Consider the following 27,398-nt stretch of genomic DNA (forward strand, 5'->3'; position numbering starts at 1 on the left):
GTTGGAACCTACAGGCACTCGCGCGCTGTATACAATTTTATTTCATGTGTAATCGACAACCACAGATTTATTTTACTGAGTAATTGGCGGTACGACAAATGTAAAACTCCCAAATGATTCCTTTGTAGTGTTTTCCTTTGTGTAGCATAAAGGACCTGTGCACGTGATCGAGTACTGGCCGGACTCGGCCTTGTTTATATTGCCTCACGCGTCGTCATTGCTTCGCCTTCAAGGGTTGGATTTGTTTTTTTTTGTGCGTGTTGATGCTTTGGTTGTCTATGACACAGACTCCTGCTTGTGCAAACTTCATTTTCCACTACAGGCCCTGTGGCGCTTCAGCTTGCGTACTCTGAATTATATTGTAAGAATGTGCCAGAGAGATGATCAAATGTGCCTTGTGAAATCATCCAGTCGAACGAGAGGGATCATTCTTTTACTCTACGGTACTGTAAACAGTAAGCTCCTGCTGGTATGAACCTTTGCTCTTTACAGGAACCGAGCCCTGAGCGAAAAAGTCTGCGAATAAAAGTGGCTTTAAAGTGGAAGTCTACCCAAACATATTTTTTTTCAAAAATATTTTCTATGCAGGCCTATTAGGGCATATACAGGGCATACTGATAAATATTGCATTTGTGGAAGACGAGTTAATCCACCCGATTTTGGCCATCTCTGGGGGCGGCCGTTCTGTCACAGCTGCTCAGGGTCCAGATAACGACCAATCAGGGCTGACCTGTTTTCTGAAGCTGGCTTGGTTTTGTCGCTTATTCATTCCACCCGGCTTTTTGTTTCCTCCCAATTTGGTTTCTTTTCGACCCAACGTTTTGTAGAGCGTACCCTCTGGACGCTTGAACCCCTCCTTCCCGTCAACCAAGAGTGATTCTTTCTCCTCAACAGGTGTGGATGACGTGTTCAGGTGGACAAATTCCCTCGGGGCCCGGCCTCTGATCGGAAGCACATTATCAGAGAAGCCCCCCCACCCCCCCTCCCGCCCAGCTACCATGTCTGCCCAGGAAGCAGCTCTGCCACCTGCCCAGCTAGTTGAAGTCAAACCCAAGCCGGACCTCCCCCCGAAACCGATGGAGCGAGCATCCTCCCTCCCTTTGGAGGAGGACGACGGGTCCGCGAGCCCCTCGGGCGTGAATGTCAAAAGGATCGTGAACAAGTTCAGCAAACACCGGGCCGTGCAGGCCAACGCGACACAAAGGCAGATAAAAAGGCAGCCGGTGATCAAACCCAAGCCCAGTACCGGCACAAGTAGTTCACCGCAGCCGCCTCCGCTGCCCAAGAAGAGGACTCGCCTCCCGCATGGGAAGAGCACGGAATCGGAGGAGGGCGACAGCGTCTCCGTCGAGGGAGGTCGCTCAGGTACGCTGCGTTAAGCTTGTGCCGTAATTAGAATGATTACCAACCCAAAAGAAATTCTGCTGCGGTGTCCCGCATTCTGGAGGCGTGGCAGATGTGTTCCAAGACCTGTAAACCGGTTCTGCTGGTCACGCTTGCGCGTTTGATGCGTGCGTGCGTGCGTGTATGATTGGATATCGGCGTAATGTCACGGCGTCAAATTTATCCCACGAGTTTCGTCAACCAAAAAGCAACATGACAGAACCGGTGACATTTGGCGCATAGTCGTTTGATCTCGGTGGAAGTCGGTCGTGGCTTATGAAACAATCTCACTTCCCTGTCTCAATTCCCCGTGATGTAGATGTAACCCGCGACGGCATATTCACCTCTCACAATAGCGGTCCGAGTTTGACTGGCACCCTGTGAGAAATGCCCCCTTTGGCATTTACAAATGTTTTGCGGATCGGTCATGACGTTACACAGTAGAATTGCAGTTCACGTACGATAGCATTTTTGTTTTTGGTTTGAGCCACGTTGCCGCACATGCCAGAATATCCCCCCTGATTATGCATTATGCTATGGTGTGCATCAGAGTTAGACTAGGTTAGATTTTTAAATTGAGTTCTCCTTTTATTAGGACTTTTTTTTTTTTTAATTCGGATTACCCTTTAGCGCAGGTTTGTTAGTTTTTATTCTTAATTTTTTCCCAAATGTTTTGTTGTAGTTTAGGTTTTATTCGTTTTCGTGTTTTTGAAAGATGTGGGGTATTTGTTGAGTGCAAGGTTTAAAAAAAAAAAAAAAAAAGAAGTTCACTCTATTGTGGAATAAAGCAAAGTAAACTACAATTCTTCACACTGGTGAAAAAAATATTTACCAATTTTTTTAGCTGTCAACCAAAAAAAAGCTTCCTCAGTGTACTAAAATAACATTAATGTAATATATTGCAATATAAAGGCATCTCTGATTCAGATTTGCTGCTGACCGCCGGTGTAATCGTATAACATCACTTTGAGATCATGAAAAGAAGACTCTCGCAATGGGCCAAATGAGATGGAAAGTGTGCTTGCCTCAAGCTGTTTAGTGGCCCCAGTTTTCTGTCAAACTGGCGCGCAACACAAAACACGTATGTCCAAACGCCAAACTATTCAATGAAACCCTATCAGTGAGTCTAAAGAAAGTCAACTAACTTAGTGTTAGCCTTTGTTGCAAATCGCCATAGACGGACTAACCAAAGATCGCATCGATACTCAAACACCTGCTGGTAAGCAAAAGGAATCTTAAACCTCGCTCCTCTTCCACAACCCTCCATCTCGCCGTTTTCCCATTCAATTGTCCGTATCGGGTTTCAGCGCCGATTCCAAATTCAAACTCGCGTCTGAAGACGGCGCGCCGCGTTTACTTGGCCGACGGTGGACCGATGAAAGCGGAGGGCGGGGGAGCCGGTGACTGACCCTAAGCAGAGGTTTGGTCTGGTCTCTTGCAGACCCCGATGGGAGAGAGGTGGATGCCCAGTCGGTTGCTGGGAAAGCAGAGGACGCGGCGGACGGGGCCGCCGGCTCCTGCCGCGACCCGAGCTGCTGCTGCGCCTGCCACCTCCAGCGGCCCGGCATGAAGCTGGTGTGGGTGCCGCTGCGAGGGGAGGACGGCAGCGAGGGCTGCGACAACGTCGAGGAGGAAGGCTCCGACTTGGCCTGGTCGGGCGACGAGCGCGCGGACGTCGAAGAGGAGGGAGACGAGGGGAGCGGCAAGGCCGCCGACGACGACGAGGAGGTCGCCCGTCACACTGCCCATGAGACTGAGGAGACGAAGCTGGAAAAGGCAAGGTTCCAAAACTCCTTGGCTATTATAATGGACGAGGCTCCCAGAAGACTCTCGGATCCGGGACCTCACCTTCCTGCGTCACGTCGTCAGGTCTCCCCCGTTCCCCCCAAACACAATACGCTTGCCCCGCTCGTGCTCAAACCCGGCAGGGAAGAAGAAGGCATCTATGAGTCCATAATCCCCACGGTGGATCCCAACCACACTAAGAAAGCCGCCCAGGAGGTGGACGTCGGCCAGGCCAAGGTGCCCACGCCCATTCGCAGGTCGAAGCCTCCCGAGATCCAGAGGGATGGCGGTTCGGGCTCGGGGGGCGATGACGCGCCGCCCGCCGTCCCGCCCCGCATGTCCGCGCCTCAGGACACTGAGGTGCGGACTTTGCAAGCCAGTCCTCGGCCGCCGGCCGGCACCCTTTTGCCTCCAAGACCCCCGCCGCTGCTGCTGCCAAAGGCGGATCTCGGCACTTGCGCGGCCGGACAGAGAAATGGTTTGTGAGCAGCAAGCGCTTGCTGGAATCCATTTGGTGAACGATTCCCATTTTGTTTCCGCTTCATCTTTCAGAAGGAGAGAACGGTGATGCCGGGAAGGACGAGTCGACGGAAGAACCGTGAGTTGGCGCGCCGTCCGCGCTTGCGCAAATATTGCGTACAAATGTACATGTACCGGACGTTGTCCTCTGTGTTTGGCGTTGTGTCACTTTTTCCAACCTTGGCGACAAAGTAGAGGTGGACGATTTGAACGTCTACTGTATGTTGGGAAGACGTCTATCGTGTCACTTTTCTGCTTTCGCGTCGATCGTCATTTGTCACCTACAGTGAGAAGCAGCGGAGGAAGCTTCGTTTGATGGGCAAACGCTTTCACTTACCATTTATTCTTACGCCATGCAACTGCCACCAGGTGACAGACAACCAAACAGCCAAGTCAATGCTAATACTTCTATGTCAACGGATCATGGTAGATAACAGCGCTACGGTGCAAAATCAAAGCGGAATGAATGAAAATCAATGTAAATAACCGATTATGCTTCTTTGGGAGAGAACGAAGCAACGACAGCAAAGCCCGTAATCATGAAATTTGATTTGTTCAAAGGTAAACAATCCATTTCCAGGGCTACGCTAGCCTTGCGCGAGCTCAAACGAAGAGCCCGCGCAGCTACGTAGCGCTTGGGTACCTGTGCCACTTCTCCCATCGACAAACGACACTATGGATTGCTTCCGACCTCGTTAGACGCAACCGGTGGGGAACAAGCCCGCTTGTCACCAAATCATTTACACTCGAGGTTTGGACTTGGCAGAGTTGGGAACCCGTCTGTCCTCTCTCAACTCCTTGACATGCCGTTTAGCGCGCGGGCTTCCGTCTATGTAGGCAGGCAGGCTTATTATGGAATATCTTTGGGCTTTCCTCTCCCTCCAAACAAGCTATGAAGGCAAACTCATAGCCGGGCGCAGCGCCGGCAACGTGTCGGTCTGGTGTCGATGCGTGTGCGCCTGTCACTAATGACATCGCCACTTCAGATAAATAGATAATAGCTCAATCAAATAGAATGATATTTGCAAATTGGGATTGTTTTGTAGCTTTGTGACCTCTCAATGGTTCACAAAATGAATCAAGACCATCTTTTTCCACCCGAAACGGATTTCGGGACGTGGCGCACAGGTGGATGCAAATACCGCTCTCTTTGTTTATATTTTTGTTTTTTTACCACGTTTACAATTTCTTGCAGCCAGTCGCCAACAAGATGTTTTGTTTCATGCGCTCATTGAAGAATTGAACAGGTATGCAGGTGAACAAATTGGATGTGGCTCGTGACGAAGCCGCAGACAGAAAACACCAAACGACTGGACCGACATCGCCCTAATCGGGAGCCGGTTAAACTGGAAGCTCATCTTCAAATCACCCGATTGGCTCCGATTTCCAATCACATGAGCGCATCGAGACATGCCTACTCCTTCCAAGTGTCGTTCTCGCAAAGGGATTATGAGGCGTAATGAACAGAGGTATCCGTCTTTGAGCAGCAAACTAAGAACGGCACCTTTTGAAACAAATGTAAGGGGGACAATGGCCATCTGGTCGGCCGGCCGGCACCTACCGCACAATATGGAGACGATGGTGGCCCGATTCTGTAGGACAAGGGCGGATGTTACCGTCTCTCTGCCTTTCTGGTCCACGCAAGTCATTTTTCTGACACGAGGCCAAGTGCGCTCGACTGCGCGGTTTATGCGTGGTCACGCGGACGTGCTACCTGACTCGTATTTTCACTTTTGGGGTGAGAATAAATGACGAGTACGTTGCAATCCCGGCATTGGCGTGGATGTGGATTTTTGCCTCGTCTTTTTCTCTTGACCAGAAAATAACGCAACATAATGCTACGCACACCACTAAACAGGAAATGTAACGGTGTCGGTCGGAAGGAGTGGCAGAGAAGGTTAAAAATACTGAGGATAAGTGGCTCGTGGATAGATCGATAGTATATTGAGTACGTATCCTATTACTAATGTGATTTCTAATGTGATAGAAGTCAGAGTTTTGAATCCTTGACTTTGGAGTTCTGCGCAATAAATGTTCTCAAAATGACATGGCAGTAGAGCGCATGTGTTTATTTATTCTTTTTTGTTTTATATTCAATGAATTTCTGTCAGAAATGTTATTTTGTATGCCTCTTATTTCGATTGATACCTACATTTGAGCCCATATCGCCCAGCCCTAACTAAAACTATAAAAAGAAAAAAAATGTCATTGAAAAGTGTGCAGGGAGTTTTCTTCCAGACCTACCCGTGACAAGTGAAAATCCATGATCGATACGCCGTATAAAAAAAAAAGAAGCACTTTTTAAAAATATAGTTTAGGCCTAAAACTTATTGAAACACCTAATTCAAACAACATTGTGAATGTATTTGAGAATGAAAAAGCAAGCATACAATTGTGATTAAAAAAACTGTATATAGCGGGTACAAAATTAAAACATTGAAATCCAAACACATCATTTGTATGTGTATATCTATATCCTGTACAGTATATATATGTATATTAGAGTCCGCATCCCCCCAGTAAATATGATATGTATCTCAATCCACGGGGCGCGACAAGATTCAAAGACGATTTGATTTTAAAGTGGAATGATTCAATTCTGCTTGATTCAGTGGGATTACGATTCCATATGGCACGATGCAGTGTGTGCGTGCAAGAGCATTTCATTATTCCGCCTGTCCGTCACTATGCATCGCTGCTATAGATGGCAGCTGTGTTTCACCCTCGCTAATGCTGTCTTCTCGTTCTTCCCGTTGCAGGTCTGTGACCAAGACAGAGCTGTCCAACAGCTGGAAGTCGCGGCTGCAAAATGGTCAGTCATCAAGTTGGAAAAAAACGTTTTAAAATCCTAATCACATAAAATGACAGACAATCTGTGAATGTGGCCAAAAATGAGCAGAAACGGAGTAAAACTGCATACTTGGAGTTGTGTCATCTCTCGGTCCGTTTGAAACCCTTTAACGGATTTCCTTGACATCAACGGCTTACTTCTTACGTTCGTATGTATCATGGCTTTGGCACCATCTTGTGTCACCTTAAAAAAAAAAAAAACGGGCTCGGGTTCCCTTGTAGTCCAATTCAAGGTCGGCCATACGGACGCTTTGATCAAGAAACAACTTGAGCACATTCCATACGGACATGGGAGTTTTTCATTTGTCACCCCGACAGAGCCGCTGTACCAGACCTACCGGGCCACTGTCATCACCAAAGAGATCCGCCGGCAGACGGTCTCCCGCAACATCAGCGCCACGACGGCCGACTACACCATGGAGTTGCCCGCCCGCAACGAGTGCACCCTGTGGCAGAACCTCCCCGCCGTGCGGGACAGCGGCGTCCTGGAGCGGCTCACCCCGGAGCAGTGCAAGTATCAGGAGGTGAGTGGGGCAAATGGCAACGAGCTGCCTTCTTCTTCTGGACCATCCGGGCAATAGGAGGAACCTTATCGGGCGCTGTTCCGCGCAGAGTATGTTTGAGGTTCTGACGTCAGAGGCCTCCTACCTTCGCTCGCTGCACGTTCTCACAGACCACTTCCTGGAGAATCGGGAGCTGGAAGGCACTCTGGTCATCAGGGACAAGAAGCCCCTCTTTTCCAACATCCTGAGGGTCCGCGAGGTCAGCGAGAGGTGAGGCGAGGCGAGGCGAGGCGAGGCGAAGCGAGGCGGCTGAAGGTGAGGAGCTGGGCCCGAAGGAAGGGAATAAGCGCGGCTCGCGTCCTCCTTTGCGCGCAGGTTCCAGAAGGACCTGGAGGAGCGCGTGTTTGAGAGCATCGTCTTCTCGGACATCTGCGACATCATCCACTACCACTCGCAGCACAACTTCCCGGCCTACATCGACTACGTGCGCAACCAGATCTACCAGGAGAAGACCTACACCTCGCTCATGTACGCAGTTGCTTTGCGTTCTCCCCCCCCCCCCCCCCAACCGCCCCCCCCCCCCCCCCCCGAGCGCGACGCGCTAACGAAACGCGCGTGGGGTGCCGACAGGAAGAACAACACGCAATTTGCCGCCGTCATCAATCGCCTCCAGGAGTCGCCTCAGTGCCAGCGGCTGCCCTTCATGTCCTTCCTGCTGCTGCCGTTCCAGCGGATAACGCGCATCAAAATGCTCATCGAGGTGAGCGAGCGGCCGCCTGGCCTGAAAAGAAAGCCCTTTGCCTCAAGTGAAAATTGGGCCCTCTAAATTTGACACGGCAGAGAGAAGGGGCGTTCACAACCCTGGCACGTTTGATGAGGAAAAAGTATAAGAGTACGGTTGTATACAATTTGTTTGACCCCGCTCGTCCGCCTTGCCTTCCTCAAGTCGTTGCTCGTGGCTGGGGGCGGGGCGCTCTCAAGAAATATGAAAAGGATTCCACATGTCGCTGAACACGCAGCTTTGCACTACATAAGTCACCCCCCAAAAAAGTAGCCCAAGGTTATCATAGATCACCAAAACCAACCGAATATCCGCTTCTCAATTTTCTCCTGGTTAGGAACCATTGGTAGACAAATCCCGTGACTAAGGCAAGGTTATTATAGTTCACGAAAAAAAAACGTGGGTAAAATCCTCTGATAACGCGCTTGTTATTTAGCAAAACAAATGATCCCAAATCTGGGGGGCGGGCGGGTGCATATTTATGCGGGGGGAACTCGAGAAGAAAGGAACAATGTTCAAATTGTTGACCAGTGCCTTTGTTGTTCCAGAACATCCTGAAGCGGACAAAAGAGGGGACCAAAGAGGAGCAGATGGCCTCCAAGGCTTTAGCTTCCGTGTCCAAGGTGAGGCCACTCCCCGACTCGTAGTTTGAGGCGCGAACGGCGGCTGACCGCATTTGACCTCTCGCTCGTACACAGATCATCGACGAGTGCAACACAGAGGTGGGCAAGATGAGACAGATGGAGGAGTTGATCCTCATCTCCACAACGCTGGAGTTTGACAAGCTCAAGGTAAGCTGACGGCGCCAAACGCCGGCGTCCGCCGGGCACGACTCACTGACGGGGCGTCGCCCGTTGCGCAGGCCATCCCCATCATTTCCCAGACGCGGTTCCTGGAGAAGAAGGGAGAACTCCAGGAAATGTCCAGAGCGGGAACTGTCTTCCAGATGAGAGTCAAGTTCAACCCCATCTACGTTTTTCTCTTTAACGACCTGCTCGTCATTACCACGAGCACCGTCAAGAAGGGGTGAGAGACATTTGGCCATGACGAGCGCGGCGCTCCCCAAAACTCACTTTAGCGCAAGTGCTGCTATTCCGCTGCCTCACCTCACCTCACCCGCCTGCCCTCCATCGAACAGTGCGGAGCGCTTCGTGGTGCTGGACTACGCCCACCGCTCCCTGGTGCAGGTTCAGCCCATGGAGGAGGACAGGAGAAGCGGGCCGTACGAGAACTGTTTCACCCTCATTCTGCTGGAGAACCACAACGGGCGCATGATGGAGCGCCTCATCAAAGCGCCTTCCCAGTGAGTAGCAGAAAAGCGTCGCCACACACGGGGGGGAGGGGACATTACATCCGTTTCACAGCAGAATATCGTGAAGCAAAAAGAATCGGAAGAATCCCCGTTATTTTGACTCGTATCGAAATCATGATGAATAAACAATTCTTCACGGAGTTCCAAGCTCAACTTTAAATGTAACTTGAAAGAACCAGAAAACATTTATTCAACAATTTTCACTCCAAATATGACGAACCAGTAAATAAAATAGTAACAAAGTAAAATGATAATACCGTAAATTACCAGCCGTTCCTGCTGTGTGCGCCTTTGCCTCTTGGGGCAGCGTGGTGCTGCCGGCCGTTACTTAACGTTCAGACATTAAGAGTAGAAGAAGAAAGTTGTGACTTGAGCGTTACCAGAACTTGTTTTTCAAAGATTTGGAAGAATATATACTCATTACAATGAATTAGCTAAGAATACATTGAGCTTGCTTATTTCGCCGCATAAAAAAAAAAACACAATTGTTTTCATTATATTCATTAAGATTCTCCTATTTGCCTTTAAATCATTGAATGGCCCGGCAGTCAGTCTTTTTTATCGTACTGTTTGTCAAGTGCTTTGTTACGTCTCTAGCTGTTATGAAACGCGCTATAGCAATAAAATTGTATTGTATATGATAAAAACATCATTTCTGTAGGTACACAGTAAATATTGCAGTAATGTCGCTATAGTCTGCAACCATTTCACATGTTTTTCCCAATATCGCGCAGCCCGTATAATGACATGCTTATTTTGCGACATATAAATGCAAAACATCGCCGAATTTTCAGTGTCATTGCCGTCCGCCAGCTTCCTTTCCTTGGCCAAGAAAACATGACAAACTCGTGCTTTTTTTTTTTTTAAAAGAGTCTGCTCTAGACTATGGAAGCCTCTTGAAAAATATATATCCTGACAAGTGCACTTGAATCAATTGACAAGATGGATTCACGGACCAGACAGCCCAAGATGTCAATGTCTTGACAGTCAACATCTTTTTGGACAGGCCAGACATGCACCGGTGGATTGCAGCCTTCCCCAACAAAGAGGAAGACGACGTGGTCTACGACGCCTGGGGTGAGCGCATCCAGGGCCCAAGTGTGACATGTGAGGTTCATATTATTACTTTGATTTTTGACTTGAAGTAGTCATGCTGTGTTGTGTCGGTATTTGTCAGACTGTCCTCAGGTGCAGTGTGTGGAGCAGTACGTGGCCCAACAGGCCGACGAGCTCAACCTGGAGCCCACTGAGATTGTCAACGTCATACGCAAAACAAACGAGGGTAAGAACAATAGACTGGGAGAATCCTTCTGTCCTTCCATTTTTAATCGGTAATCCAAAAACAAAACCGGGCGCAATGACGTTATTTGCTTTTATATCAAATATACCGATGAATCAGCCAACACAATTTAATGGACCAATATTACTTTAGGTAAAATTGGCAAAAATCGGCCTTTTGTTTTTTTTCCACATTACAACATAAGACAAAACATTCACCTCCTAAAAAAAGCCTGTTTTTCTCTCTGTTCTAGTTAAAAAAAAAAACAATTCTAACAACGCATTATAGAACTCATTCATAGTTCATGTTTCCTTTTGTAAGTGTTAAGGGACCAAAAAAAGAAGTTATTTTATTCATTATATCGTATGCTTTTGTAATTTAATCGGCCGATTAATCAGTTATCGGAATTGTATTCTGTCCAGTATTGAAATGGGGCTCAAAAAATTCCTATCACTCGGGCCCTAATATAACACCACAACTAATGGAAAAAAAAATGACTGTATTTTTTTATTATCTCAATTTTTGCCTTGGATCAAAAATGCGAGAATGAAAAATAGGACACACAACTCAAGTTGACTTGTATATTTAATGAACTTTAGACATTAAGAACTTTTAAAACTAAAAGTTCTTGAAGAGTGAAAGCAAACGTGTTGTACTTTAAAATGAATTAGAACTAAACTCTAAAGAATTGTACTTACTGGAGGTTTTGCAGTTTGAACCTTTATATAATTTAGTGATTGACGTACCACTAGAGGGAGCCCTTGTACCACTTTGAGAATCACTGTAACATTATGAAACATAATGTATCATGACTTTCTGATCTTTTGGGGGGCGGGGGAATTTTTATTGCCAATTGAAAATGGAAAGAAATTCGTGAGGTTTTGTAGCCGGCATCGTTAACACGGACCCTCCCTTCTGGCACGCTTGCTTCTTGATCCCAACTACCGCAATCGTCACCCCTGCACCTCAGCAGTTTATTGATTTTCCTTCCCTGCATGAACAAAACGGAAATCGCTTTTCCCCTTCCCGCCCCTTTTGTGTGCTTGCTGGCTCCCCACAGGTTGGTACGAGGGCATCCGCCTGTCCGACGGCCAGAAGGGCTGGTTCCCCGTCAGCAACATCATCGAAATCACCAACGAGCACGTGAGGAGACGCAATCTGAAGGAGCGTTATCGAGTCATTCAGGCCGCCAGCCAGGTCACAACCGTCAAGAAACTTTAAATCGGACCTTCTCATTGACGTTGTCGCCGTTAACGTTCATCACGCAGGTAACTAGTGATGAAATGGACAATTATTTATGCTACTTGTGCTTTAAAGCTGAAGTGGAATGTACACCTTAAACCAATCCAACGCTGCGCAGTGAATATTTTCATTGTAAAAGTCTCCACAAATAACAACTGCACATAAATCCAAACAGGACAGTTGTTTGGTGTTCTGGGACCCCTTTTTATGCTGCTGTCCTCAGCGTCAGGGCTGTTCATCGTGCGCGGGTGGCGGCGGAATTGGCAGCAGGTACTCCTCATAATGCTCGACGTCATCCAGTCGCCTGAATTCCATCCATCCCGCGCCACTTGGAGGCGCCGCCGTAGCTTGGGGCGTCCCCTCGTTTGTCAGACCGAAGCCTCCCCGGCCGACCTTCAATTTTGCCAATTGCTCATTCCGGCTGAAAGTTGACAACGTACAAAAGTCCCGAAATGTTGCCAGCCTACCTGAGAGTCTTTGGGGTCTTGGTAGTGCAGTTTGAGAAGACAAGTGATGGCCAGGTCCTCCTCGGCGCTCAGCTGGAGAACCATCCGGCCCGGGTGACTGTCGGAGCGCGGCATCCACGTGGGGCCGCCCAGGACTCTGAAAGCGCGCGGCCCACGCGGGAAGGGGTCGGCTCGATTGGGAGGAGCCGGGCTCGTGCACATGAGCGGCGGGGGAGTGTTGAGCTGGAAGCCACTCCATGCGGGCTACAGAGAAATTGGAGTGACGAGGGAATAACAACACAATAGGGCTGGCAACGTTTTGTGCATTCATTCATTCATCATTATTAAAACTGACAGATGTGCCAGGTAAAAAGGTCATTTGTAATTGATTTATTCTAAATATTTAAGCACTTATGTAAATATTTTTAAATGTGCTGTGCATGTTGAAAAAAAAAAATCAACTACAATGAATGAATTCAATACAATATAGTCTATGTAAAATCGTTTTATCCACACTAAATTGAATATTTTAAGATTCTTTACACTCAGTACCTTAACCAGTTGAATGCATTATTTTTTTTAAATGTATATAAAATTGTTTTATTTATTAATTTATTTCATAAAACGTTTAAACTTTTTTTTTTTTACGTGAGATGGATTGTTGAATAAAATATTTCCGGTAAATATAAACAGTAAGTTAAAACAAACAAACAAAAAATCAAATTTTATTGATATAGCACTTTTCATACATGAGAATGCAACAAAGTGCTGAGTAATTGGATTTATTCTATATTATATTCGTTACGCTAAATAAATTAGCCAATTAAAAAAACAATGTACATTTTGGAAGTTTTGCTAATACTTTTGATTGTACAGTATGCTGTACAATAAATATTCTAATTATATAAAAATAAAAAAAATGTATTGAATAATTTTTAGTATAGAAAAATCTTGCGAAATGCAAGTGAACAAGTGTAATGTTGTTGTAGCTAGCTACTAACCATTTCCTTGCTGTCTTGCAATGTTAACCAAGTGGATTTGGACACTTACCCCCAAATGTCTCGCAGTGTTGGGAATCATTTCCCCCCACGCCTCGGTGTAGCCTGGGCGAGGAACTGGAGAAGAGTCGTGTTCACGAGATGCTGTCCAGGTGGGGTACTCACTTTGCTGGGAGGGGGCGAGACCCGCGGCCATGTAAAAAGGCATTCGGGAAGGCTGCTGTAGGGTCCTGTGGGAGGACGGCGGCTGTACTGCACTCTGGGGGACGGTCGGGGACACCAATTGACGCTTTAGTTACATGTCGAAAATCAGCTTGGGACACTTACTTTTTTGTCGCTCATGGTCCGACGCTGACTTGGGGGATTTGGGAAAGTTCGGAGTCAGAAGCTCCTGGACAAGAACGGCGGAGCAGAACAGTTTCAATCGTGCCAACAGCGCCCTCGCATGGCTACAATTACACCGGCACGACCCAGGGAGAATGACATGTCAAAAGCATCAAGTGACGCAATTATTTTGTACAGTATTTGCTTGCTTCTTGGACGAATTTTGATTAAAAAAAAAAAAAAAAAAAAAAATCAAATTGCCATAAAATCTAACATTGTCATACACGACTGGAAGTTGTGGGGGGATAATTTCATGGGACAAATAAGGATTTAGGTTGTAATTTGTAGGTACGTGCTTTGTATTTTGCGAAATTATGATTCCAAAACACTTTTTATCACGTTACGGCGTCTTTAAGATTCGAGTGAGGAAAAAAAAAAGCACTGGAAGTGAATATGTCGCCACTTTGCATCCCTTAAAAATACTACTTTGCTATTAGCCATTTTATTGACTGTGATACATACAGTAAACAGACTTGTATAAACCGGTCCGTGGCAGAAAAAAGGTCGAGTACCCCCTGCTCTATTCGATTCATATTTTAACGGTCATAATTGAATGTCACTCGGACCATTAACCTTAATTGAGTGTTACTCAAAATCAACCCCATTTTTATTTTATTTTTTTTAAGGCATGTTCCTTAAACAGTTAGCATAGCAGTTGACAGCTAGCGTGTACTTTTTAAAAAAAAAAATGTAAACATCAAGTTTTTATCATCGAATACAAAATGTACATAGTTTCGTGTACAATACAGATTAAAGTTCCATGAGACAAAATAAGATTTAAAAAATAAATTAAAAATAAAAGTTGCTAGGGCTTTTCACATAATTGTCAATAATGCAGGCATTAAAAGCACTTTTGCTTTTCATAAGTCTCAGGGTCTTTGAAAACCAAACTCGTGAAAGTAGAAGAAATTTGGTTTCACCTTCAAAACTCAAAACTCAAAATTTGTGTAGAAAAAAATTCCCAAGGATAAGAATAGTGTTGACTAAATAGTCATTTTGAGTCTTTTTAAATACCAAAGGAAACGTCTTTTATAGAAAATCCTCTCAATTGAAAAACATTCGGTTGAGTCCAATCATGTATATCAGTTCATAATGTCTGACCATATACAATCAAAAACAAATGTATAGTCGTTTCCACTTAATCACAAAAAACAGTTATTTGAGCTAGCGTGTACTCTTGAGCATTAGCATCCCAGCTACTTTATCATGCAACTCAAAATTTAACAGATTTGGCATCTTTTTAAATGTCTAGGTGTCTAATATCGTTGCAACAAAAAGCAAACTATACATGACAACATTTCATTAAGTGTACAGTTAATGGTTGAACTTGTCAACGTCAGTTTTTCAAAAATAACCCATTCAGTACTGTACTTTAAGATGTAATAGTTTTATTTTAAATGTGTTAAAAAAGATGTAATCCATTCAATTCCCGCCAAACTGCCATCCTTTAGCACCTGTGAAGAAAATTAATAGTTCAGGGTCTTATTGCAGATCAGCAATTTGAACAATTTATGGACGCCTCAACCTTTTTTGACGTTAGGGTGAGGTTTGCCATGTTTAGACACCCGGACATAGCGCACAGCAGGATTGGAGCCCAAACGCTTGCGGACTGGAACGGGGCTGCTCGTTACAGCCACAGCTTTTGTCGGAGCTCTTGTTGGGACCGCTCTGGTTGTCGCGACAGGACCACGAAGAGTTGTGGTGCCGGCAATTCCTGCCGTGTGCCGCTCGGCGGAGAACATGCTGCCTACGCCCGGATCGTCTGACTCAAACCTGTATGTGGAGAAGAGCCTGTGCAGGCCTTCCAGAGGATACGCGCACTGCACCACCAACCTGAGGAGCAAAGGTTTTACACTCAACCCCCGCATATCACGATTCAGCATTCACATGAATTTTGGGGGTATTTTTTCCTCAGTTATGTTTTTGTGCTCAGGCCAAAAGCAGTAAAGGTACTGTGGCATATCTTAATGCCAACATATACAAGTCCCAATTCCAAGTTTTAAACGCAACTATAATCGTAAAGGTTCATCTTGTCAAATTCCTCTTACATTACGCTTAAATAATTTCCAGATTTGGTTTTGAAAATAACGTCCATCAGCTATCTAAAGCTAATTTTTCATATGTCACGAGAGATACAAACCTCTCATCCTCCGAGCCAACCACAGTCTTGCTGTTGAAAATCTCATTTCGATAGATCACGTTACCATGGCTGAGCTAAAGGAGTGGGGGAGGAAAAAACGTAACTATTCACACACACACACACACACGACAAATTAGTGTGAATACCTTGACTTTGGAGCCACAGCTATTGAGCGGGAAAGAGAAAAGTGCCCTGGCGTCATCAGCTTCTGCAGGGCCGCAGAGAATGTCCAATAGGTTGCTTGTAGACGGGGTGGCACCGCTGGGTGTTATCCGAGACAAGTCAGCCACCAAGGTCATCCTCCCGTCAGTGGAACACACTAAGACGACACCCATCACGGGGATTGTTCAGTACTTTGTCAAACTTAAAGCGGAAGTCAAGCCAAACATTTTTTTTTTCAAGAATATGTTCCCAGCTGGCCCATTTTTCTGAATCGTGCATTTCAACTAGTGGGCCTGCTGGGAACATATTGAAGAAAAATGTTTGGTTTGACTTCCGCTTTAAGGAACACCGAGCTGAACGCCTCACATGCACATTAGGTTTAAACATGAAGAAAAAAAAAAAAAAGTCTGCCCTGCTTACCAATGAGTTCTGAGGTCACAAAAGGACAAGTCTTCGTGATGGATTTCTGAACAGCCCCCGTTCGACGCTCTTTCACAAGGATCTCAAAAGTGCCCATGAACTTGTCTAGGGTGATTTCCTGAAACAAACAGCACCCCAAAAAAAAAAAAAAAACCATTTTCCTGGAGTTCCACAAGCTGGGACAGGGTCAAGTCCAAAGACCACCCCCTTACCTCGTAGTGGAAGCCCTGCGAGTAGACTGGCACATCCAGCTGCAGTTTGTGACTAGCATTGCTCAACTTGTAGCCCCGTTGCGCCGCCAGCTCTGGCGTCAGCGTCTCGGAGCCCACGCCGATGGACCACAGGACGTCGAAAGCCCAGTGGTCTGCGCTAAAGCTGATGCCGGACTCGGAGCAAACCGCACCCAGGACCGGAGGAGCTAAAGCGGATGCGGAATTCATCATCGATCTCCGACCGAAGCGCAAAATCGTCAGGACGACATCCACTCGAACGCCTTCGCTGCGGCACTCCTCATCCCAATATTTGACTCACAGGGGCCAGCCAGTGCCGCGACGCTCACAGAGTAGTAGTAGAGCTCGTTTTCGGGCAGAACGCTCAGCGTGTAGTTGATGTCCAAACTGTATTGCACAGTTCCGTAGATTTCGTAGTACTAGGGGAGAGAGCACTTATGAGCGGGACCTTTTGCCGCGACTTGGAATTCAAAACGATGAATCGGTTCCGACCTGCTGCGTGACGGCGGGGTCGTCAAAAGACACTTTCAGCAAGTAGCCGTGGCCGTGGGCGGGTTGCGTGATATTGGCGACCGAACACGAGTTGGTGTACAGAGCCTCGCGTCCGTTGAGCCGAAGCAAAACCAAGCGCACGTCCTTGGGCACGTCGCCCAGGTAGACCTGAAAGAGGCGCTCCTCGGCCACACTTCGGTTCTTGGTGAAAAAGGGGCGCGGCAGCAGGGGCGTGGTCAGCATCCGGTGAAGGCGCAGCCTGGTCTCCGCGTCTTCATCTTCAAACATTTGCTCCAGGTAGAGATGGAAGGTGTAGAACTCATAAAGATCACCACTCACAAAGCTCTACAAAAAGGGAGAAGGTGTCAACAAAACCGTTTGTGGAGTACTTTGCTACTTCTACCAGTCTTCAGCCTTTTTTATCAGAGTTCGGACTTTTACGTAAGTCGGCTCCTTTAGGTACAGACCTTCCTGAGTCCTCCCTTCGCATCCAAGGGGATTTTAATCTGCACCGTGTCATTCTCCGTCACCATGTCGCTGCCGTCCTCAAAAAGGCCGCCGTGGAATCCCACGCGGACCCGCGTGACATCAGGACCCGGATAGGGCGCCTGCGGAGTCTTGAAGACCACGTGGCCACTGTCCTCGTAAGCACCTTGGTCTGTTCCAAGAGATGAGTGACTGGGGTAGAGAGGACGCGTCTGGCAAGCGACAACGCATACATACGCATGGAGCAGGTCGCCACCAGGTCCACCATGATGACCAACCAGCGTTGCCTGGAGAACAGAGTGGCATGGACCACCTCGACGGGGATGCCGTTCACCTGAGAAGAAGTGACGGCGCTTGGAGTTAAACAAAGGAATGGAAAATGCGGAGGACATTTCAATGGGGTGTTAAGATGGGGAATTTTGGAAATATTCCCGATTGGAAATTTTGCTTTGAGTCGGTATAGTAATTTGCAAGATTTGTTACAGAACAAACTGAATTCGCAAGTACCACTGTACCCGGGTGAAATCAAGTTGCTTTAGTTAAGATTATGCTAAAACATATTTCCCAATTATATTTATGAAAGAAAAAAAAAAAAAAGCCAGCCATCAATTTGGTGAATTTATTTTTATTCCCCCAAATTCCCACGAACGTTTCGACCTTTAAACATTCTCTGACCATGGCCATGAACGAATCCGGCTGTCCGTAGGGCGTGCGGAACACGATCCTGTCGTCGGTAAGGTCGAACGTGTACCCTTGCTCGCGGGCATCTGAGAGGCTCATCGGCTCCATATGCTCCTCGTCCCTCTGGAACGTCACCTGCCAGTCCGAAGTAGAGGAGCCATGTGCCTGCAGAGATCACACCATGAGCCCAAAGACCGCTGACACATTTAAAGGGGAAGTCAAACCAAACTGATTTTTTTCTATAATGTTCTATGCAAGACCACTAGTTGAAACAGGGCATTCTGATCAATATTGCGTTTGCGGAATAAGAGTTAATCCACTCGTTTTTAGCCATCCGGGGGCGGCCATTTTGTCACTTCTGTCGACTGAAAATGACATCACAACTGCTCACAACGACCGATCACGGCTCAGATTCAGAAAACAGGTCAGCCGTGATCGGTCGTTGTGAGCAGTTGTGATGTCATTATCGAATCGACAGAAGCGACAAAATGGCCGCCCCCAGAGATAGCTAAAAACGAGTAACTCTTATTCCACGAACGCAATATTGATCAGAATGCCCTGTTTCAATTAGTGGGCTTGCATAGAACATTATTGCAAAAAAATCCGTTTGGGTTGACGTCCCTTTAAGTAGGGTTAACAGTTTGCTGAAGACAATCATGGATTATTGAAACCAGTCGTGTGGTCTGATGAGACCAAGATGAACTTGTTTGGTTCAAATGGTGTCAAGTATGTGTGGCAACAACCGGGTGACAACTACAAAGACAGCTCATTCAAAGACAAAAAGGCGGCGCGTCTTGCCGACAGTCGGGCATAGCGGCGACGAGTGTCACGATCTGCGGCGACCGCTACTGGGGCGCTGTACTTTTGAAGAGGGAACCAAGTTTGCCCGTCTGACACCTCCCCACAGGAAATGGGCCTGCGCAGTATTCCAAACATAACCCCAAAACACGCCTTTCAAGCACCAGCCCCGCCTTGCTCAAACATCCCAAGTGTCATAGTGAACTGGCCAAGCAGGTCCCCAGACCTAAACCCCGTTGAACCTCAAACGGAAGGCGGAGGGAGGAGCACAAGGTCCCAAACATCCACCGGCTCCATTTCATTGAGCGAAAGAGGATTCTAGCGTTGCAGCATCACCGAAAGCCACCTGGCGAGCGCCCAGCCTTACCTCAAAGCATCATTTTGCAACTCACGTGTCTGAGAACATTCCCGTTATCCTCCTTCCTCTTCTTCCCGGCACCACATGAGACTTCGCTCTTCACGGACACCTGCGGACAAACCGGCACACGTCCGGACCAGAACCACAGTGAACCAAAACGACCATCGTACCTCCATGTAGTTGAGCTCACAGGAGACCTCTCGTGGGGACCACTCCAGGGATGGGGAGCAAGTCTTGTTGAGCGCGTAGACCGCGCCGCCGTCGCGCCTCGACAACAGGTTGAAGCTGAACGCAAACACCCGATCGTCCTAGCGACCAGTCAAACCGGTCGGCATTTTCGTCTCGTCTCCTTTCGCTGAACGCCTGCCGGTTACCTGCTTGCTCGCGTGACAGCTGAAGTAGGACGCGCGCAGCTCCACGCGACCGCTTGCCGGGGACACCGTGACGCCGTAGCCGCACTTGGCCGCGTACGGCTCGGTGATGGCGTACGCGCCCGTCCCGTCTACGAGGTGAGAACAAACTTCAGATTTGGTGTCCGCTGGTGATCTACACCGTGGTTGCAATTAAACCACCACCCCACCGTGTCGTGTCCTTACAATACGAAAAACATTTATTCTGCAATACCTGAAACAAAAGTAGAGAGCGGAAAAAAAAAAAAAAAAAAAATCTACCCTAAATACAAGTGTGGCGGGTCCACGATCGGACGTACCGACAGCCTCAAAGCGAGCGTCGTCCCCAGCGAATGAGATGTCCACGGCTGTCACGAAGGAACGATCGCGACACTCCATGTCCAGGACGCCTGCGGTCAAAATGTAAAATCGTTGAAATGGCGCCTGGGATTTGGACAAAAAGGGCTCAGGCCGTACCATCCGGAATGGGATCGGCCAACGTGGACAGAAGCGACGCCGCCCTGCAAGACAAAAACACACAAACGCAAAAAAAAAAAAAAAAAATAAATAGGAGAATTTGGACCGTTATGTGGGATGTGACAGTCTTACCACAAATAAAAGACCCGCGCCATAGTTGGAGGCGACCAGAAGGAAATCGGCTTTTGAGGAAAGCGACCGGCCCATCCGAGGCCGCTCGTTGCCACACCCGAGGGTGCCGCTCATTAGCAATCAATCAGCAGCACTTGGGCTTTGTCGCTGTCCTTCCAGAACTGGAGGACATTTTCTGTCCCTCACATAACATTTCAAATCATCCACATGCACAAAATACAGAAATATGCGTCAAATATATTTGTCAAGATATAACTTGTTGCTATGCGAAAAGGGATTCCTAAATAGGACTTTAAAATACTCAATGGCTCTTGTGCACCCCCTAGAGCACGCGTGTCCAAAGTGCGGCCCGGGGGCCAAGTGCGGCCCACGTTCAAATTTCTACTGGCCCGCAGCCTCTGGCTTGAAATGAATAATGAGTGGCCCGCCAGTAGTGTTGACCACAGTGCAAAATACACATGTAGAAACAAAAAAAGAAAAGAAATTTGAACGGGTAGAAATTTGAACACGGGCCGCATTTGGCCCCCGGGCCGCACTTTGGTCTCGGCTGATCTAGAGGAAGAGAAAAAAAATGACCTACATGACTGATGGAGTGTGTCACTCAAACCAACACAACCCCGTTACTCACGTTATCTGAAAAAGATGAACTAATATCAATATCATATTTTTCATGATGTAGCTTGACCAGTTAGCATAGCAGCTCACACGGCTAGCATGTGTTCTTGATAGAAAACTGTAACTGTATAAACAATGATTTGCTACCTTGTTACTGTAGTGAGAGTAAAACTACAATTATATTAATGTCAAATAAAATGTAACTATCTATTTGTATCAAACTACAGCCAGCATTCACAAATATCACTAAACTATGCTAGCACAGTAACAAGGTCATAATTACAATAAGTATTTGCACGAAAACAACTTGTATGCCATAACATAAATACAATTAAATGGAAACAGTAACTATGTTGCTACATGAGCATCATGTGGCAACAATCTTACTCCAGTGCGGAAACAAATTCATTGCGTGCTGTTCGTAGCTAAAATGTAAATGTCATAATTAACGGTACAGTAAATATTTGTCTGAAACCAATTTGAGGCCATTAATAATGCTTGAACAGCAAAAACAATCAAATCAAACTGAGTCACGTTGCCACATGACCGCTTATTCTTATATTCTCATCATCCAACGTAAGCCGACGCTAGCGCAGTGATGAAGTCAAAATAACAGGAAGCATTTGTTTGAAAAACACTTGTAAAATGTAAATTAAAAAAAACAATAATATATTAAAAAAAAACTTGCTAAGGCGGAAATAGAATGCGCCTTCTTGTGCTACATAGAAAGGTGTTCTTACGCCCAACCGTATTCTTTCACTAACCTATGCTAGCGCAGTAGCAAAGTCATAATTACAACAATTACTCGTATGAAAAACACTTGTAGGCCCGACTTATGAATGCACTTAGATAGTAGCAAAGTCCGAATTAAAATCAATATTTTTATGAAGAACACTTGCAGGCCATAAATAAGATGGCCGCCCGGAAACGTCTATTTAGGCCCAGCCATAGTCTAGCTAGCGCTAAACTATGCTAAAGTAGGATGTCGAATGTCTATTTTCCAAAACCACTTTGGCTACTAACGAAACGCAAATCAGCAAGTGCGGCGGTGTTTGTCCGCCCGCGTAGGCGGGTCAAGTCGGGGAAGACGTTCAATGGACCCTGACAAGGTGCGGTCACATTGCCGACGCGGCGGGCCCCCGGCGCTAGCTGGCTCGTTTGCTCGCTCGCTCTGAAAAGTCAAGTCGTGGTCAGATTGATGTACCCGAAAGGGACGTTCACGCGGTTGCGCTCTTCGAGTGGCCTGCAGCTCGTCCCCCGTTGGACGAGTTTGTCCACAATGCCTTGACATTTGCATAATGGCCCCCCGCCGTGTCGTCCGCTGACTAAAGCTGGCGGCGGGGAGGTTGGTGGAGTGTTGTTGCTTAACATTTGAGTCACTGTGTGTCATTAACAAAGCGCCTGAGCGTGCGGGGGCCTCACCTCACGTTGTGCTTGGACGCCCGGTGGCTAATTGTGAGCGACGCAACCCGACGTGCATTTGATACTCATCCGTCCATTTGATATATTATCTGATTAGGCTCACGGGTAGAGCTGACTGATTTTTACATGTAATCTAATCTCCGTTTTTGTTTTGTTTTTTTCTTCTCAAAATTGCGATTGTACGGAAGCGTATTGCATTGCCTTGAAAACAAAACTGCCTCTTTTTCGGAGTAGTTTATTTGTGGGCTCAGTTTTTTGGATGATTTTTTTCTAGTTTCTGTTTTTCTATGTATTTCTTTTCTGTTTTTATGGCTTTGTTGTTGGGAAAAGTGCCGATGAAATGCGGCAACCCGGCGGAGAAGCGGCCTGGTTCAAATCTCACTTTACAGAATGGAAAATAAATCTGATGCTGTTCATTGTATAATTGATTATTTGTGAATGGTTGGTTCTTAAAGCGTAAATCAACCACAACCTATTTTTTTTCAAGGATATGTTCCCAGCAGGCCCACAAGTTGAAACAAGGCACTCTGATAAATATTGCCTTTGTGGAATAAGAGTCAATCCACCCGTTTCTAGCCGTCTCTGGGGGCGGCCATTTTGTCTTCTGTCGACTGAAAATGACATCGCAACTGCTCACAATGACCAATCACGGCCGACCTGTTTTATGAATCAGAGCCGTGATTGGTCGTTGTGAGCAGTTGTTATTTTTTAGGAAATAATTTACCTGACATGTTTTGGCGGAAACTTTCGCCTTCTTCAGAGAGTTTACTTTCTGTCGTTAAGTCTTTTACAGTCGCCTTCTTTCGCTCTCGGAAGAAGGCGAACATATCCGCCGAAACATGTCAGGTAAATCCTTACCTAAAAAATAACCTGTCTGAGATATAAGAACCAACCAAATTCACAAATCATCTATGATACAATGAACAGCGTCAGATTTATGTTCGATAGTGTCTAGTGAGATTTGAACCAGACCAACTCCTCCTTCCCCAACAACAAAGCAGATCGCCTCGCCTTGTCTACTCCAGTGACACTTGCATCATCTCCCAACAGGCCTCGTGGCGCCCCCGCAGCCACTCCCCCTCAGCCAATGGCGCGCCGGCGTCCGAGGAAGACGGAGGCTATTTATCAGGGCCGAGCGCGCCCGAGCGGCCGTCACACGATCTGGAGATGCTTGGGCCGCGGGTGCTGCTGGCGCTTCTGTTGTCCGCCGGGCTGTTGGTGCGGGTCGGCACCGGCGCCCCCGACGCGTCACGCCTGCTCGCGGAGGCCCTCGGAGCACACGCGGCACTGGACAAGGTTTGTCTCGCTCACTCCCGCATCTCATCGCCTTCACCTTCTACTTTTTTTCACGCAAGTACCTGTGCTCCTATTGAAGTACAGTGGAGTACTTTTTTTGACTTTAGTATAAGAGTTGAATCTGCATCATCTTTTTACACCAGTACCTGTACTGAAGTACAAAATGGGATTAGTGGAGTACGCTTATAAAAGTACATTTGTACATTGACCAGTCTTCTTTTGTTTCGTCACATTTGTACTTCTTCTTAGGTGCAGAGTGTGAGTACTTTGTACATCTCCTTTGAAACAGTTACGTGTACTTCTGTGTCAGTACAAAGTGTGAGTAGGTTTTGTATTTTCAACGTAAGCGCGGCACTTCTACATTGAGCAGTCGTTTCAACGCACATGTATGAAAAGAAAGAATAGAAATGTGTTCACTTCCTTCTGACGGATAGTCACCTCGCTCTGGTCGTCACCATGACAACACGAGTCACGCGCGTGTCCGTGTGGCAAAATCGCCATCAAACTATTTGAATTAGTATCCTGACGGTTAGTATTTTTCAAACAACTGTTTACGTTTATTACCTGCATTTGAAAACAGGAGTCTTTTTTTCCCTCGTTAGTGAGTACATACTTTTTTACTTTGACTACTCGAGGTCATTTGAAGTATCCACACAGCCAGCGTACCTTCATAAGGAATTAAAAAAAAAAAAAGACACAAAGCTGACCTTGGCTCATTCTGATGTTTTTGTTGTCGTATTTTTAGGCCTCAGCCGGCTCGCTCCTGCCGAGGCTCATCTACGAAATGGCGTCGAGCGACGAGGCGCCGCCCGGGCTGGCCGTCGGGCTGGCCTTGATGCGGCGACATCTGCCGGCCGCCCAAAGAGATCGCAAGGCGGGTTGCCGCAATTTCTTCTGGAAGACCTTCACCTCCTGTTGACGCCACCCCATTCCCATTCTTGCCAAGATGTTGTGTGCTAAAACTCGACAGTGTCAAACGTCGAGCTTTGTGTTACAATTTAGACCTCGCACCAAGTCAACGTAGACTTTTCAGTATTTCCGCCATTTGTGTTGTGAGATTTTTCTGTTTTCTTTTTCCATTTTTCTCAGCCTTCTTGGTGACGTCACGTGGTCCGCAATGCTTAGTCTCCGGTCGCCACCTTTAAGCGCTGCCCGCACGCCAAAGGCAATCAGGAAGATTATCCTTATCGAAAGCCATCGTCAGCCTTCCGGCTCATCGGTCTCCCGATGTGTGGTTTGGTGAAGGACACCCGTCCGTCCGTTGCGTTGGAACCAGTCGCTCAAAGTCGATATGCGGATTTCCGAAAAAGAGGCCAGTCCGCCCAGCCTCGAGATTAAATGTTAATCAAGGACGCCATACGTGATACCTCAAATAATTAGGGCTGCAGGATGTTGGAAAAACATGCAATTTGCGATACGGGTGTTGCATGTCGCAATATCAATATTGCGATATTTAACATGTTCCCGACGAAATCACATCTGTATTAATTAAGAAAATCCTTTTTTTCATGCGGAAAAATATGAATGTATCCTTATATAATGAAGCTATTCAGTGTTAGTAATCTGATCGGTCAAATTTCGATTCAAGCATACAATCCCATATGAATTTATTGCATCTTTTGCATTCTGCGTGTGACATTGGTCCGATGACAATCTGTTGTGCAGCCCTAATTTCAAGAATGCCTCCTGTGTTGGGTAGAAAATAAAACAAAACATAATAGTAGCTCTCTTTTGACGTTTCCTTCAGTTAAATATGATTGTGTTTTGGAGCTGGAGAAAAGGTACGATTTGCAATGAGAATAATAATGAAATAATAATGGAAATAATAAAATCATCCAAATAAGTCATCTCACAATCATTTAACAAAGGAAAAAAAGGTCACTTCAGTCTTGAGTTGTCTTCCTCATGTTTGTTTTTCCTTCTCCATCAAGTGTTCCGGGTCTCACAATTAAAGAACTCAGTCAACTTTGCACACGATCTCTCTCCTTGTACAGCTTTTTTTGCCTGTGTGTTTTTCTATGTCCACATATAAGCTTTGAGATCTCCGACCAACACCTTTATTCGACATTGCAACGTCAGGTGGACGTGCGCGCTTTGCACGCTCTTATCTTGTGTGAGTGTCGTCACTGTCCTCAGGGATGGCATAAGCTACAGACTTGAAATCGGAACACATGTCGACATCCCCATGCGCTCCTGTGATCAAATTTGGGGTGTGATGTCCCTTCCGGTTCCAGAGTTTTACCAGAAAAACTGTAAATCTCCAGAACGGAAGGTCGTAGAGAGAAGCGGATTGCACCAATGTTCAGCGTGGCCGGATTACCCCAGGCGGATCGTAGGACCTATGGTTTCGGAGAAATTAGCGTTTGAATTTCCACATTGAAAGAGAACGGGAAATATTTGGTAGGAATTTTCTTAAAACCCTACTTTGAAACCCTAACCCCAGTATGAAACCCTACTTTAAAACCCTAACCCTAGTTTCAAATTCTGAATGGAAGCCTTATCCATAGTTTCAAACGCTACTTTGAAACACTAACCCTAGTTTCAAATCATAGTTGGAAACCCTAACCATAATTGAAAACCCTACTTTGAAACCTTAACAGTAGTTTGAAAACCCAACTTTAAAACCCTAACCCTAGTTTCAAACTCTAAATGGAAGCCTAATTCATAGTTTCAAACCCTACTTTGAAACTTTAACAGTAGTTTGAAAACCCAACTTTAAAACCCTAAACCTAGTTTCAAACTCTAAATGGAAGCCTTATTCATAGTTTGAAACCCTAGTTTGAAACTCTAACCCTAGTTTTAAAACCTATTTTGAAACCCTAACCCTAGTTTGAAACCCTACTTTGAAACCCAACCCTAGTTTAAAACACTACTTTAAAAATGTAACCCTGGTTTGAAAACCTAGTTTGAAACCCTAACCCTAGTTTGAAACCCTAATCCTAGTTTAAAGCCCAAATTGGAAACCCTAACCCTAGTTTGAAACCCTAGTTGGAAACCCTAATCCTATTTGGAAACCCTAACCCTAGTTTGGAACCCTAGTTTGAAACCCTAACCCTAGTTCGAAACCCTACGTTGAAACCATAACCCTAGTTTGAAACCCTACTTTGAAACCATAACCCTAGTTTGAACCCCTAGTTGAAAACCCTAACCCTACTTTGAAGCCCTAGTTGGAAACCATAACCCTAGTTTGAAACCCTAGTTGGAAACCCTAACCCTACTTTGAAGCCCTAGTTGGAAACCCTAACCCTAGTTGAAAACCCTAACCTAGGAGAAACCCTACTTTGAAACACTAACCCTAATTTGAAACCCTAACCCTAGTTGGAAACCCTAGTTTGAAACCCTAACCCTAGTTTGAAGCCCTAGTTGGCAACCCTAACCCTAGTTTGAAACCCTACTTTGAAACCCTAACCCTAGTTTGAAACACTTCTTTGAAATCCTATCCCTAGTTTAAAACCCTACTTTGAAACCTAACCCTAGTTTGAACCCCCAAGCCTAGTTTGGAACCCTAACCCTAGTTGAAAACCCTAACCCTAGTTTGAAACCCTAGTTGGAAACCCTAACCCTAGTTTGAAGCCCTAGTTGGAAACCCTAACCCTAGTTTGAAACCCTAACCCTAGTTCGAAACCCTAACCCTAGTTTGAAGCCCTAGTTCGAAACCCTAACCCTAGTTTGAAACCCTACATTGAAACCCTAACCCTAGTTGGAAACCCTAACCCTAGTTTGAAACCCTAATACTAGTTTGAAACCCTAGTTGGAAACCCTAACCCTAGTTTGACACCATAACCCTAGTTGGAAACCCTAGTTTGAAACCCTAACCT

General features: G+C 46.3%; 4 protein-coding genes across 18 annotated transcripts in view; 2 read left to right on the plus strand and 2 right to left on the minus strand.

Moving 5' to 3' along the window:
• Window positions 1–12,476, plus strand: part of arhgef15b (Rho guanine nucleotide exchange factor 15b) — a 34,522-nt gene extending 22,046 nt beyond the window's left edge. For 6 of the 13 annotated variants that reach the window (XR_015083274.1, XR_015083273.1, XR_015083277.1 and 3 more), the window contains 16 exons: window positions 895–1,365; window positions 2,825–3,646; window positions 3,721–3,766; window positions 6,447–6,499; window positions 6,856–7,061; window positions 7,150–7,310; window positions 7,416–7,568; window positions 7,671–7,800; window positions 8,370–8,444; window positions 8,520–8,612; window positions 8,684–8,847; window positions 8,960–9,124; window positions 10,140–10,240; window positions 10,282–10,415; window positions 11,383–11,680; window positions 11,830–12,476. Coding sequence is in view for 5 of the 13 variants with exons in the window: in XM_086017818.1 (XP_085873944.1) it covers window positions 999–1,365; window positions 2,825–3,646; window positions 3,721–3,766; window positions 6,447–6,499; window positions 6,856–7,061; window positions 7,150–7,310; window positions 7,416–7,568; window positions 7,671–7,800; window positions 8,370–8,444; window positions 8,520–8,612; window positions 8,684–8,847; window positions 8,960–9,124; window positions 10,140–10,240; window positions 10,282–10,415; window positions 11,383–11,559 (2,847 nt within the window). In the remaining 8 variants the exon portion in view is untranslated. Of the gene's footprint in view, window positions 1–894; window positions 1,366–2,824; window positions 3,647–3,720; window positions 3,767–6,446; window positions 6,500–6,855; window positions 7,062–7,149; window positions 7,311–7,415; window positions 7,569–7,670; window positions 7,801–8,369; window positions 8,445–8,519; window positions 8,613–8,683; window positions 8,848–8,959; window positions 9,125–10,003; window positions 10,241–10,281; window positions 10,416–11,382 lie in introns of those variants that run through there. The other 7 variants (XR_015083283.1, XR_015083286.1, XM_086017820.1 and 4 more) reach the window with 7 other exon arrangements.
• LOC147150798 (uncharacterized) lies at window positions 10,985–13,791 on the minus strand. The gene is made up of 4 exons (XM_086017828.1): window positions 13,426–13,791; window positions 13,151–13,357; window positions 12,122–12,364; window positions 10,985–12,047 (listed from the first exon to the last, which is right to left on the minus strand). Exons 1-4 carry the CDS (start codon window positions 13,438–13,440, stop codon window positions 11,880–11,882), a joined length of 633 nt encoding a protein of 210 aa, XP_085873954.1. The 5' UTR covers window positions 13,441–13,791; the 3' UTR covers window positions 10,985–11,879.
• A 1,062-nt stretch (window positions 13,792–14,853) lies between these two features.
• zpax4 (zona pellucida protein AX 4) lies at window positions 14,854–20,363 on the minus strand. 3 transcript variants are annotated; one of them, XM_086017824.1, is made up of 17 exons: window positions 20,248–20,363; window positions 20,116–20,159; window positions 19,959–20,048; window positions 19,624–19,751; window positions 19,420–19,557; window positions 19,284–19,358; window positions 18,088–18,258; window positions 17,650–17,746; window positions 17,394–17,584; window positions 16,927–17,271; window positions 16,736–16,853; window positions 16,417–16,622; window positions 16,205–16,322; window positions 15,769–15,941; window positions 15,623–15,696; window positions 15,008–15,315; window positions 14,854–14,936 (listed from the first exon to the last, which is right to left on the minus strand). In XM_086017824.1, exons 1-17 carry the CDS (start codon window positions 20,268–20,270, stop codon window positions 14,905–14,907), a joined length of 2,331 nt encoding a protein of 776 aa, XP_085873950.1. In that variant the 5' UTR covers window positions 20,271–20,363; the 3' UTR covers window positions 14,854–14,904. The 3 variants fall into 3 exon arrangements, with proteins under 3 accessions (XP_085873950.1, XP_085873951.1, XP_085873952.1); XM_086017825.1 differs by lacking the exon at window positions 14,854–14,936 and having other exon boundaries at window positions 15,003–15,315; XM_086017826.1 differs by lacking the exons at window positions 14,854–14,936; window positions 15,623–15,696 and having other exon boundaries at window positions 15,109–15,315.
• A 2,945-nt stretch (window positions 20,364–23,308) lies between these two features.
• Window positions 23,309–25,557, plus strand: LOC147150800 (uncharacterized). Its single transcript, XM_086017829.1, has 2 exons — window positions 23,309–23,580; window positions 24,326–25,557. The coding sequence occupies exons 1-2, from the start codon at window positions 23,452–23,454 to the stop codon at window positions 24,497–24,499; spliced, it is 303 nt and encodes a 100-aa protein (XP_085873955.1). The 5' UTR covers window positions 23,309–23,451; the 3' UTR covers window positions 24,500–25,557.
• The last annotated feature ends 1,841 nt before the right edge of the window (window positions 25,558–27,398 follow it).

Source organism: Filicampus tigris, chromosome 2, assembly GCF_054856515.1.
Source record: "Filicampus tigris isolate MCC_2025a chromosome 2, RoL_Ftig_1.0, whole genome shotgun sequence".
Classification (NCBI taxonomy): Eukaryota; Metazoa; Chordata; class Actinopteri; order Syngnathiformes; family Syngnathidae; genus Filicampus; species Filicampus tigris.